The 13,971-nt window shown below is 43.2% G+C and overlaps 1 protein-coding gene across 1 annotated transcript in view; it reads right to left on the reverse strand.

The window, feature by feature from the left end:
* PDGFA (platelet derived growth factor subunit A) overlaps positions 1 to 13,971 on the reverse strand; it is a 26,831-nt gene that overhangs the window by 11,344 nt on the left and 1,516 nt on the right. The window contains exons 2-3 of the mRNA XM_019473942.1: positions 6,404 to 6,539; positions 4,093 to 4,280 (exon numbers count right to left, since the gene is read on the reverse strand). Coding sequence (XP_019329487.1) covers positions 4,093 to 4,280; positions 6,404 to 6,539 — 324 coding nt within the window. The remainder of the gene's footprint in view (positions 1 to 4,092; positions 4,281 to 6,403; positions 6,540 to 13,971) is intronic.

Consider the following 13,971-nt stretch of genomic DNA (forward strand, 5'->3'; position numbering starts at 1 on the left):
CCCCGCCACAGCTCCTGGGACAGGGGGTGGCCCTGTCAGTGCCCGGGACAGGGAGAAGCTCTGTCACAGCCCCGGCTCGGGGGGCTGCGGCCGGGCCGGGCCCCGGGGAGGCGGGAAGCCCTCTCACGGCAGCGGGGCACGCTGGGAAATGCAGTCCCCGCGACGCGGGAAGCTGAGGCGGCCGCGGGGCACGCTGGGAAGGCGTCGGGATAGGGGGGCAGTAGGCAGAGCCGCCTCTGAGGGCGGTTTGGCGGTGGCGCGGCGAGGGCACGGCTGGAGGAAGGGTCCGGGGGCAGAACTGGAGGGTGCTGCAACAAACCCGCAACCCCTCCCCCGGGGGGGGGATGGCGGATGGGGTGTCTCTACGTCCTCTCTCTGCAAGCGGGAGCAGCCACACCTTGCCCTCTGTCAGGCAACTTGCGATGGCAGGGTTCCTCTCACGCTCTTGAGGGCACCTCTCTCTGGTTTTCCATCTTGTCTTTACCTGTATTGGGGTTTCCCTTGTTTCTCCCATTCTTAAACTGACCTTTGATACCTGTCAGCTGGTCCTGCCTGCAGGTCCCACCAAGTGCTGGCAGTAATCTCCAGTTAAGCCACAGCTAAAATCAAACTGCTCTTTATCCTAATGACAGAAACAGTCACTGAAGAAAAATGTTCTTAAACCTGCAAACGTTACATACAGCCACTGTACCCACACACGCAATTTGTTCCGCAAGGCCTTTTTAACCTCTTCAGAGACTGGGTAGCTCTGCTGAAGAACTCGTGAATTTCTGCATTTTTTTCCATCTCCCTTCAAAACCTCTGAACAACTCCCAGATGACAGCTGAGGAGCTGCTCCTGCATTCCTTCCTTTCCAGCTCCTTTTCTCTGTGTCTTTCCCTTTAATTTACACTAAGAATATACTAGGTTAAATTTCCCCAAATCAGCTCAACATTGAGTATTAAGAAATGGCTAAAGCTGGTATGGCTATGGCTCAAGGCCAAGCAGAAGGCAAAGCTGAGGTAGATGGACTGATTTAGCTTTTGTTTCTTAGTTTGGAAATGAGCATTGCTGCGAACAACCGTAATACTCAGCTTGGCTATTCAAAATTAGCAGTATAGGCAGGATTTGCCCTATATTATTAACTGCTTTTTGCTGCCGTGACCAAATACACGAAGAACATCATGCTCAACATTACGAGAAACCTCTTGGGAAGACAAAGTTCAGAAACCCCCCAAATAAATTACGGTCTGGTACTTGGTAAATACTTGATCTCGCTGTGCAGAAGCAACAGAATCTGCAGCTGTTACTGAAATGCTTTTGCAGACGGGAGGAAATATATCTGTAATAGACACCAACACCCCTAACTCACCAATCCTTGTCACCATTACTCTATCAGGAAAGAAATGCAATTCTTTCCTTCCTATCAAAGAGCAACTCCCAACCAGCCGCTTTATTTCAGTCCGATTTTTGCAGTGCTGTACAGGTACAGCTTGCTGAATAGAGATGTCTTTAGAACCAGGAGGCTGTGCTCTCATGGGCTCACTCTGTTATGGTGCAGGGCAAACCTACCTTTTACTAACCCACCCCATGAAAGGGAAACCTTAGAGGACCCGTCTTGGGGAAGCTGTGCCACCAACACCCCTGGCTTGGAGCTTCCTTACAGCTCCAATTCCACAAGCCCATTAACGGTACTTCGCTGACCAAGGTGCAGTGAAGGCAAAGTAAGGACAACCCCGAACCCTACAGCCTTTGAATCATGTTCCCAAGAAAGGAATGCCCCAATACAAGCACCTCCGCTGCTCCTCCCACACTGCCATGGCTGTCTTTTAACCTTGACTACAGTGGCCCTCAGTAAGACAAAGAAAACACCCTTTGCTCTCGCCTGTTGGATGATGCAAACCCACTTGCTGACCTTTCTGGGTGAACATTTTTCTAGTGTGAATGGGCCAGCTATGATCTCACTACCTTGTCAATGAAGAGGAAGTGGGGAAAGCCTTTTCAGTGCTTAATCAAAAGAGGGCTTTTATGCAGCCTGACATCAGGGGAAAACACAAGACGGCTTTCCAACCGCACTGCAGGAACAGCTGAGAAGGCTCTCCAAAACCGCTCCCCCTACCTTTCCAGCGACCCTCACTCTGGGCCAGCTACTTAATGGCATGAGCAGACATTCAGCTCTGAACATAGGATTGGCAAAAGGCTCATAAAACCATCAATTATATCAAAGCTACAAGAGGAGCTGACTCTGGAGGGCATAAATATGGATTCTGTTCAGAGATTTCTGGTGTGACAGTGGGGTCAGCCTACAACCTTTACAATGAACATCCTGTTCCTGCTTGACCTCTTGTCCTTTTTTCCCTTCTACTTAGTGACTGTTTGGAGCAGCCTTGGAGCTTGGGAAAAAAAAAAGTCCTCCAAAGCTGGCTGACGTATATTGATATTGCTGGTGGCAATATATTTACACAGCCACAAAAACCAGCTGCTCAGCTGAGCCTACTTTTAGCTTGCGCCCTACTAAAATGAATGCAAATCTAAAAGCACTAAAACCGTATCAGCAGACTGAATGAGAAACTAAGGTTTCTTTAACATGGTGGTGCGCTGGGGAAGCAGCCCCAGCAATGACATTCTGCAAAGCTGCTGCCATTAGTGGAGTTCGCAACTTCTAGGGAACGCTCGGTGTCCCCAGCAGCAGGGGACTTCGACAGCCAAACCTCTCTCTCTCTCTCTCTCTCTCTCTAATCTTCCCCATCACTGCAGGGGTAGGAAACAAGCACAGGCTTGCAATGTCATACACAAGTACCAACTGCAAGCTCACAATACACGGCTCAACTCTTTGCTGGGCATCTCCAGCTGCTTTGTATGTATTAGCTGCTACACAAAATTAACTGGAAGCTGTATCAAACCCAAAGGCAACAGCACTAGATATTATAACCCTGAGGCACTTTACTGTTTAGGTCCTACTCTGAATGGCTTAGAATTGTAGTGCTTCAACTTCCCCAGTTTGTTCTCAGTCCTCAAATGATTATTGAGCCCAATTTTTTCCTCATTTTTAATTGTTTCTGCAAAGTGTATCCCCCAAAAGAAGGGCAGCAAGCAAGTGTAAAGTGTAATTATTTTTTGAAAGACTGAGGAAATCTTTTCAGATGTTTCTCCAGCTTATTTGGGTGTGAAAACATTTTTCAGATGTTCAGAAACGGAAAAGAGAAAGAAATCCTGCTCAAATGCGTGCTTGTGTGTATGAAACACAATTAACTGGCTTAAATGCTGTATTTTGTGTTTAGGACGTACAGTGCTACACGGGTTAACAGTACCTTTCTCAATAAGAAATCCATTGCAAGTACAGTGATCATGTTGTGCTGGGCAATTTTATGTTCGAGAATGTGTTGGGTTTTTTTTAAATTCTGCTCTTAAAATACTCAGGGTAACAAGAACTCGGAGTCTTAACAATATAAATGCTAAGTGTAAGTCTAATCTTCTACATGCAGATGTAAATCAACATTACTTGTTTAAATACTGATAAAAATTAGAACACAGTGAAGCCAAATGAACATAAGAAACATTTCACGTAATATTTACTGGAAAATTGCAACAGGGATTTTGTCTAATGAGTAAATACAGCATGAAGCCGTTGAGTCTTCTATCCCTGGGGTAAGATAATTTGAAACACATTTTTTCAGATCAAAAGTGTTATGTTGACAAATATAAAAGCCCAGTTTAGGCTGCATAATATTTAATTAAGAAAATGGCATTCCATACTGCGATTTATTTATTTTTTTAAATCCAATGCCCCTTGAGTCATTTTATCTTCTTAACTTTAAGATTTGTACTGTGCGAGATCATGGGAAAGACACAATCAACTTTGTTTTCATTACAAAAGAAGAAAAACCTAAAGGGAATCCTGTGAAAATCAAATCCAAACCCAAGATTTTCCAATGATCATGTAACTTGAAAAGGCCATCTGCTCACTCAAAATGGAGAGGAGCATTCTATCTGATCCTCTGGCTATGAGGATGGATAATAAAGATCCAGGTCATACAGAACAGCCACAAGAATACCTGGACTTTTTAGACTTAAGAGGACCCTCTTCAGGCTCTGCAGCCACGGTTTGCTCACCTTGACACTTCTGTGATGTATCCGCGATGGCTGGCATTTCACACTGCTGGTGTTGCAACAGCCAGTGCAACGTTTCACCTCCACGCAGGGTGGCCATATCAGGAAGTTGGCAGAGGTCGGATCAATCTGACTCCGAGGTATCTCGTATATAACCGTCCGTGTTTTGCAGACAGCCGGGATGGCTTCCTCTGCGAACACAAGAAATTCACACTGCCAGGTAAGCAGCTGCTCTCACCTCAGAGCACCCAGATACTTTACACCATCGATTTGAGCGGCACCCTTAGCTGGCAGGTTGAGCTGATGTTCTCAGTTCCCATTGCTTACTGACAAGTCGGTGCTGAGTACTGTTTGCCTACCACTAAGCTGTGTGTGCTAACCTAGAGAGAAGCTTGACTCACTCCCAAAAGCCCAGCCCTAAAGTGAGGGTTTACAATGGCCTGGCTCCCAACATAGCTCAGAGCACATACCATTATCTAAGACAATTCTGGCTCTTTAGAAGTGACAGCAAGCCAGGGGCTTCTCCAGATTAGATGATCCACTGTTATTTTACAATATTTGGGCCACCATTGCACACACATATTATCACAGAAACATGCAATACCTGGCAAATACGACCACATTAGTTGCACTGGGGATATTTGTATCACACCCAAATTTGCTGAGCTGGCAAACAACCTATGCCAGCTTGAAACTTCTGAGTCTTGGGTTTCCACCTCTAAAACCTTAACATCCCCTCATCAGGGAGTCTAGTCCACCTGCCATCCCAAAGGGCAACTGCCATTTTTTGAATGAAGTTATCAAAGCTTTGCACATGCTGGGTTTTATTTAATTAGTTATTTTTTGAATGAGGCAAAACCACAAGAGTAGCATGACCGAAGAACCTGCAGTGTAATTTTCAGCTAAACCAATATCCTGCTGGGCTCAGGTAAGATGAGCTTGCAGACAACCTTTTCAGCCACATGAGGATCAGAAAGAGTAGCTCCATGCTGCGGCATGATGCTGCCATGACAAATCCAAACCATGTATCGTTCTCAACCCAGGGACTCCCTAAGAAGTCAAGCTGACAATTCAAAATGGTCCAGAAAATAATAGCAATTACAGGGACAACTTGTTTGATAGTAAGTTCTCAGAAGGCAGCTTAGATTTTTTTGCCTTACAGTGGAAGCAGTGATAGCTTTGGGTTAGATGTGTCAGGGAACTGGAATACTGCCTGCACTTCTTCAGTTACTTCTGAAGTACAAGAAGTTCAGGCCTGGCCTGTGCCCGTAACATGAAAATCTAGGCTTAGTTTTGAAAGAGGTGCATTTCAGCCAGCTAAATAGAGTGAAAATTCTTCTTCTCTGTCCCCAGTGCCATGAACTCAAGAAAATTAACGGATCCAGTACTGTAAGATAGCTGGCAACTCCTACAAGTTATTGAGCATACCCGGTTCCCACTGAGTTTTATGGGGAGGCATTCAACACCTTGCAGAGTAAGGTGCCAAGCGTAGCAGACTGTTTCAGAACCGCTGTTCTCTAGAGGCATTCAATGTGACGAGCGCGCTTGCCAATTCACACTGCAAATCCATGCTGACAGCATGCTGTGCTATCTACTGGGTAGCACTGTAGCTTAAAGTACAAATATATTGACTCTGAATTACCTATAATAGGTAAGATCATGGATCTTTTCCACAGTCAAATGGAATAGTGAAAGACTCAGATCTAATCAGATGAACAAGCATTGCATACAAATCCTATTCTAAAATTCTTTAACATCTCTTTAAATTTGTATTTGGGCTTTGTTGGATCGCCATCATTATTGTTTAATAAGAAAAAAATCCCCTGCAAACATGCCTGGTGCCCTACGCAATGACGGAAATCAATGCCCCAGCGTTTCAGTCAATGGCTTTTAATTTTTTGGATAAACTGTTTTTTTCCTTTGAATAAAGAGTCAAGCTGTTTCCTTTTGTGGAGCTTCTGTACTGAAAACTCTACCAACTGTTGATGTTTTTTAAAGCACACTGCTGTAGTTGTTCCCCACACTATGAATTATACATTGAATATCACAGCATTTCCTAACCAAGGTCTAGCTTTCTAACATGCTGCAACAAGAAAGTGAATGTAAAGAATTCGCGCTTGTCTGTCTCCTATGGACATCCTCCAGAAGACAGCTTCTCAGGCAACGGCTCGTTTTGTGCAAAAAGAAAGGCAGAAACTAGAAATGGCCTTTCTCCTTTGTGCGTGTCACATTTTTCCAGCGAAATGTCCTGCTTGGCTGACCAAAAGCACCCCCTCTGTTTTTACTCCCCAAGTACAAATAGCTTGTTTCTTACCAATGCTTCTTTTTCTGCGAATGGGCACAGGACGATTCTCTTGCACATGTTTAGCAGAATGAACACTATAAGATCTCAAGTTTGTTTCTGAAACATCATCATATCCTAAAACAGGAAACAAAATATTAAACCTCAGCTACGTTATTCCATCATTGTCGCTACAGTGCTGTTCCATACATATAAATCTGTGCTGTACATGTGCACAAGGCCAAATCCTGCTGCAATTAGTCTAATGTAACTCCTGTCAATGCAATTGCAAGGGCGTAAGGCAGGGAAGACATAGACGTTAGATGTCATGTATAAGCATGCACAATTTAATTCTAATATCCATTTTACTGAAAGGCCCCAGAAGCAGTGCACACTCTGTGACACAAAACCATATCTAAAGTAAAACAGCTGCATTTTTATGTGAAAGGCATAATAAAGCTTTTCTTACTGGAAAGGTGTAGAAATAAGAACAATAATATTTCACGTGAAATGTTTCTTGCAAGAAGGTTTTTGAAGTTCTGGCATGAAGCTACAGTAGAAAATATGGTATTACACACCCAACAACAACAATGCTGCCTCTGTAAATTTTCTCTTGCTTGGTTTTCAGGGCAGTACTAGGACAGAATCAAAAGCAAAAAGTAACTAGCATGGGTTTCCTTTTAGCCTCTCTGTTGCAGAACAAATCCCCTGTGAAGTATCCTAACCTTTGGAGGGGCATCTGAAGCTACTGCAAACTCTGGGACTCCATCCAGGCTTGTCTTGTTCCCTAAATAAGCCTACCACATGGGTTAAAGGGCCATGAGAAAAAGCAAAGATGGAAAACTTGGCATTTCATTTATCATAAAAAACAACAAAATAACTGCTCCAACTATTTGGTTTTGTTAAGTGAAGCAGTCCAGGTCATGTCCCATGCAGTGGGGTTCTGAAAACGACAAGCACAATCTGCAAACAGGGGATCAGGAAGATGTAAGCAAACTGAGAACTGCATACAGATTCCAGTACACCAAAACTAAGATTTTTAGCACTCTGCTGCTTGGAGTGCCCTCTGTAACATCGCTGGAGAGTTTCAAGGTTTCACTGCTGGCTCCAAAGAAAACTATGATGTACACTAAAAAATGTAAATGGTTATTACACAGTACTCAATTACCTTCTCTACATGCTACCAACGTCCTACACTCCTCTGTCTTCTGCACTGTCATGCTCCTTGCTTCCAGTTCGTTTTGCATCCACAGTTGACTGTGACTCTGGAACTTGTTTTATTCTCAGCTTTATTAGTAATGCACATCATAAGGGTCTGCTCTACAAACCAACCAACTCCTTTTCTCCTTCCTCCAAGAAATCCTGCCCTAAAAAGCCTGCAGCTGGTGAAATCAGCTGCAGAGCCTGGTAAGACGTGAAGACAGCGGTATCTTCAGCACCTTAGAAAGAGCTCTGTGCCCCCAGGTCTATCTTCACTCCTTGGAAAATACTATCATAGGTAGCTAAGAGAAGATGAAATGGGAGGTCCGAGAGGCAGTGCCAGGATCACCCACTGGTCCTGTCTATCTTCCTAATCAGCTGCACAGATCCTTGTCTGAAGTAAGTCAGTGTGAAATCCAGGCTCTCAATTTACCCAAATAAGTTGGCTCCTACTTCCTATGTAGAGTGCTTGTTTCCCATTGATTTCGATGGGAAATTTGGGAACCTGATTAGCTGATAGTGGGCCTTATTTGCAGTCCCCGTCCTGTAATGTAACACAGCAATGACTAATAGATTTTATTTCTGCTTTTATTGTACCCCACACTCCAGAAAACTCATCAGTGGGTAAATGAAATGGCTTGCCTGAGACCCCAAGGAAGTTTGCGACTGAGCTGGGGAGCGGAGCCAGGTCTCCTGCATCCCAATCCAATGGCACCAGGCCATCCACCTGATCCCAAATGGTGTTATGCAAAATGAGGACCCGTTCTGATGTTCCTCCAGCCCTCTTCTGCTTCCTAACGCTCAGCCACCCAACAGCTTCATGCTGACCTCTTTTTTGGCAGCTTCCAGTTGTCGCAACCTCTCCCTCAATTTGAGGCAACGAAGTGATACTCAAAAGAAAGCAGCATGAATTCTGCTCAGTGTAAGATCCAAGCTAGGCTCAGAGCAAGAAGCATCTCTGTCTGCATGCAAACAGTGTTTAAAAAAGATTAAACACAAAACTAATGCCTTTAATCCGAACTGCTTGGTGGGCACAGACATCTTGCTGAAAAGAGAAACCATCGATGATGCCAGCTGTACGGCAGGCCTGAGCCACAGGTCCTAATCCCACATTCAACACGCTGGCATAGCTCCCTTCTAACATGACTGATTTCTTGCCGTCTTGTTTAAAGCAACTGGTAAGACTAAAGGAATAGTATGATCAGCTAACCAATATGTTAAGCCATGTGCTTATATATAACTGCTCAACTCAGCTGCAATTAGCCATATTCTATCATCATGTTTATAAAGCAAAATGACATGTCGAGGAGCATGTGTTGCTTATAAGATGATTTCTAAGGTGAAGAAGGCCTCTGGCTCATACTGTATCTCACTGTCTCGCTACATATCTTAGGCATGTATATCATTTCAGAAGTTCATGTCTTGCTGGGGGGGGTTAAAAAAAGAGATCTACGCAGCTAGCACAGCAGACTGCAAAACCAGTTCCAGTCAAACCTCAATGCATTATGCAACACAAATTATATTATTTCTTTCGACACAGCATCAATGTGCTTTTTTTTTAATAAACAGAATTATGGAGCGTATGGCTGGTGCCAGAAGACACTATAATGCTAAAGGCACTTGGTGTCCCCCTGATCCCCACAGGCATTTGGAAGGAATTCCACTGCCCGGTGAAGTCAATGGGAAAATCACGGCACTTCAAGCAATCCGTAAGTCAACAGGAGTCCCGCCCAAGCAGGACTGAAAAATCAGAAAGTCAGCTTTGAAACCCACACTTGACTCTGGATGTGTGGCCAGACGACTTTCTTTTATTTCACTGAAACAACGATGCTACGGTCATTACAAATAGCACTTTCTAGTTTGACTTTAAAGAAGCCTGACACCTAATTTACAATCCGGCAAAAGGATTCCCAAACGAATCACATCAGGATTTGCATCAATTTCCCCCCCCAATGTACTGACTTAGGAGCATGAAGTTGCAGGATAAGGTGTTTCAGCTCTTAGCAAAGGAAATGGGAGTTTATGGGTGCTTAGCGCCTCACAAAATGAGGCTTAGAGCAGAAAGCTTAGAAATGGGTGGTTCTTAGTTTACAATCCAGCAAAAGGATTCCCAAACGAATCACATCAGGATTTGCATCAATTTCCCCCCCCAATGTACTGACTTAGGAGCATGAAGTTGCAGGATAAGGTGTTTCAGCTCTTAGCAAAGGAAATGGGAGTTTATGGGTGCTTAGCGCCTCACAAAATGAGGCTTAGAGCAGAAAGCTTAGAAATGGGTGGTTCTTAGTTTAGAAATTGAACACTGCTTGTCACTAAGTGAAGATGGAGGATGCTGCATGGAGCCAGATTAATGCAGCTCTCTTTTAACGTTTTAATAATAAAAAAATGTTTTCGTGGCAGCCGATCAAGGAATTTCTCTGTAATCTTTTATGTACTGACAACATATCAATGATGGGTAGAAAAACTCTCGCAATTAGCCTTGGTCAATCCATTAGTGTAGCTGAAATTGTTCTTTTTTGTCGAACTGGCATTTTTCCACTGGGTCATGGAGTATAAATCACAGAGTTCCTGCGACATTCTGCCAATATGTGATTACTCTTCTCCCTAAATAAGCATGTGGAAAGTATCCTAAGACTACTGTTATTTTATATTTAGCAATTTATACTTTCACATTGCTATCTCCTTCCCAAACAATTTATGTGAGGTACAATCTCCAATATACGCAGTCTTAACACAAACCCTTCTAGATGTCACTTTGATGTGCATCCAAAAAGTATAGGTCCAAGACTTCTCGTACCAACAGCAGCAGCTTAGGAAATTCTCATTATCTCTTTTTTCAGGAATCCAATGTAAGGTACAATAAACTGAAATGGTCTGTCTTACAAATCGGTCCTAGAGCCAGAAAGCCCAAGGCAACGTCAACCTGTTTGTTTGATCTTCTTTCTGGCTGATGCAAAGTATGCCCTTCTGACATCCAACTGCAGAGATAGATGTCATTAAGTTTTCAACTTTGATCTATTAAAGGAAATGTAAGTAGCAGCCTGCAAGATCCTGTTTTGTTTAGGTTTTTTTCCCTTTACCTAGATGCGATCAACCAACTGTAAGGGAGGAGGAGGAGTATTGCCTCTATCTGTCTCAGGGAAAACACAGGACACACAGGGCAGATGCCCGCCTCTCATAATGTTTAAGAGGTGCAAGGAAAGCTAACACATTGCATTGTAACATCCTTAATTTGGGCGCCACACCAAAAGCCACAAAGTCAACAGAAGATTTTCCAATCGATTGAGCTCTGCAGCAATCCTAACACTTTTCCATGAAAGTATACTGTTAATTTAGAATGTTTCTCCACTTAACAAAAGCTGCTCTGCTAGTTCTTAATCACAGGCCGTTAAATTCACATGGCCTAAGGTGACCCTGTGGTTGATGCCCTTAAACCATGCAAAGAAGCACGCTCAGCCCTGCCGTTTCCCCACGCAGGGAGATGACTGGGGGAAAATCTGTTCCCAGCGGGAGGCAAACATAATAGGTGATGAAATGAACTCTACCTCCCACAGGACAGATGGGAGAGGTGAAGCGCGAGGAGAAAAACCACGCTGCTAAGCCAAAGAGAACTTCACAGGCAGAATATAGGAAATGCCCCCGTTTCGGTGATTTAGTCTGTTAGTAGTAAAACTGTACTCTGCACGCTACAGCTGCCTACTTCCTGGGATCATGCACGCTTTCTCTTTTAAATAGGGTCAGACTCTGCTCTCCGTCACGCCAATGAAACTCCGTTGCTGACTATGGATCCCAATCACAGCAAATTAATTTAAGACCCTGTTTTCTGATATAAACAGAGAATTTCCATGTTGCCTTTACAGGGATATCACTTTGAATCGGACACGCAGCACTGGGCTCTGACAAATCGGCCTGGATTTTCTTTTTTGAATACAATGATAAGCTCCATGTTGGGTAGTGTTTTTCTTTAAGTAATATGCCAGATGGTCTGGGGGTGTGGTTTCTAATTTTATGAAGGGGGTTATCAGTCATCTCTGCGCTACAATATAGAGACCAAATCTGTCAGAATAGAAGAAAAACCTGCCCACTCTGACTTACAAAACTTACTTTTCCAATTAAAAATATATGCTTTGCATTGCAGGAGAGAAAATGACTGTTCTTCCTTCATGTTCCACAGATTCTGCCTTGTTACTCAGGAATATCAGACATTTTCTGTGTGCATGCCTGATCCTGCAAACTCTTCCCTTACAAGATCATTCTTAATTCTCGAGTCCACCCACTGAGTTTAAACAGGGCTACTCACATGCAGGAGGACTGGCAATACCATGCACTAAAATGAGGGAGAAAATAATCACTGGAGTGTTTTTATTCTGAGCCTCAGTTTAAATCAGTACATGCTACAAAATAGAAAATATATCTACTGTACAAGCCCTCACTGAACTAGCCCTTCCCTAAATGCAATTACAGCCCCAAGGAAATACATTTCAGAAATACCATCTTACCAGTGACAACTAGAAAACATTTGATTTGCTAATCCAAGCTAATACTAAATATAGTAAATAGGCACAATCCTGTTTACTGAAGAAAACATGGTAATTTCAATGATCGATTAGTCACTCTGATAAACCCTTAGTAAGGATTACTGATGACAGTAAAGACTGCAGGACTGTGCCCAGAAAATGTAAATGCGGGTAGTAAAGACCGGTTACTCTCTATGAAGATCCAGTCCTGCCTGCGCAGCTCAGAAAAGGAGCACACAAGCAAGAACAGGGTGAAAGGCTGAATATTCTGTTTTTATAATATTGTTTGAGTTCCATGTCTTAAGGCATCACTGTTTCATGTTGAAATAGTAAAATATTTATGTGTCTTGTTTCTCTAATGGTTTCTAAACTGACAAATTGCATGAAAACAGCAAAATGAAATGGTAAACTTGTGGCTGACCTCTTCAATTTTTGGTCATGCATACTCTGGTTAATATTTGCCACGAGTTAAATAATTATTTTCTGAAATAAATTTCTCTCCTCTGCTACATCTACTAATTTATTCAGCTCCCGCCCTTGTTCCACTTCTCTGCTTGATTCTCTTGCAATGGAGCCACGTGAACTTTTGCTCTCCTTGTAAGCGGTATTTAAAAACGAAGCGTGTGCTTGTTACACTGGGGTATTTGAAAAAATAATGTATTCTGGTAGCTATAGAATACTGACTCAAACGCAGAAGAAGCATGCAGTGTTTTAAAATGCTAGCGCTCAGATCCAGCCCTTCTGCAACAGCAGCCAAGCCTTCCACCGAGTTCACTGGGAAAAAGATTTTAGCGGTAGTGCACTTGTCTGGTCCAAAACAGTCTTCAGTGGGGAAATATGTATTGCATACCCCTTCCCTGTTGTGAAAGCTTCTTTAATTGCAGTGATAAGCAATAATGATGAAGCGCTGCTCTCCAAAAATATTAAACCGATGCCAACAAATCTGGTAATTAGTAATTAGCCTCTGTGGTAAACTATTGTGCAAGAGAGAAATATTCCCATTTTCAGCGTAATGGGAAACCATTTGCTCCCTAATCACATGAAAATTGAAAGCTATGTCTGTAAAATACGTTCCTAGTGCATTCCAGCTCATTAATACAGCACTATACAAAAAGCAGTGAGTTAAACTCTAGAAGGATCCTGCAACACTGAATGAAGGTGATTGAACCTGGCACAGACTTTACAAAAATACACAGCATATGGTTTAAAAGGAGATGGCCCAGTACCAACGCAAGCAAGAACTCATTCATTTTTCTCCATGTTTGCTCTTCAGAAAGATGCAGGTTTCCCTTGGGCACATCAAAGGTGCCGGGTTTATTCTCTCTCAACTAAGGGAAGAAATCACCAGGAACAAAGTGCATCAAGTGAAACCAAATGATAAGAAACCCAGTAATACAGTGCTTCTAGAGCTGATTTACTGCTGCAACGATCTGTTTGAACTGCACGTTCTCACTACACCCATTTGCATGCCTAATGAAGCAGAAAATAACCCTGCACTATTTTCTTTTGGAAAAAAGTGTATTTTTACGGGTAAGCTTCATACGCAGGTTCCTGTTTAAAATCAGCACGGACAGTTTATTTTCCTTTTAATAAAGCCCAGCGCTTGAAGAGACATTACTTCATTCATAAATATTGTTTCAAATATTTTAAATACCTCTAGGACAGTAGTTTAAAGATAACAGAGCAATGCAAGAAAAACAACAAACCTTATGGAAATTCTTCTCCGCTGAGAGACAGAGAGGTCTGAAAACACAGAGGGTCACTAGGTCCCTCTCCACCCTGAACCCCCCGAAGTTTTAATTCCCGGTCGGCCCCCTGGCTGCCGCCTCCCTTTGAATCCCCCGCCCAGGGCAGCCTGGCTCTTGAGGCTGGGTCCCGGGTCCC

This window comes from Aptenodytes forsteri, unplaced genomic scaffold, assembly GCF_000699145.1.
Source record: "Aptenodytes forsteri isolate BGI_AS27 unplaced genomic scaffold, ASM69914v1 Scaffold55, whole genome shotgun sequence".
NCBI classification, from domain to species: domain Eukaryota; kingdom Metazoa; phylum Chordata; class Aves; order Sphenisciformes; family Spheniscidae; genus Aptenodytes; species Aptenodytes forsteri.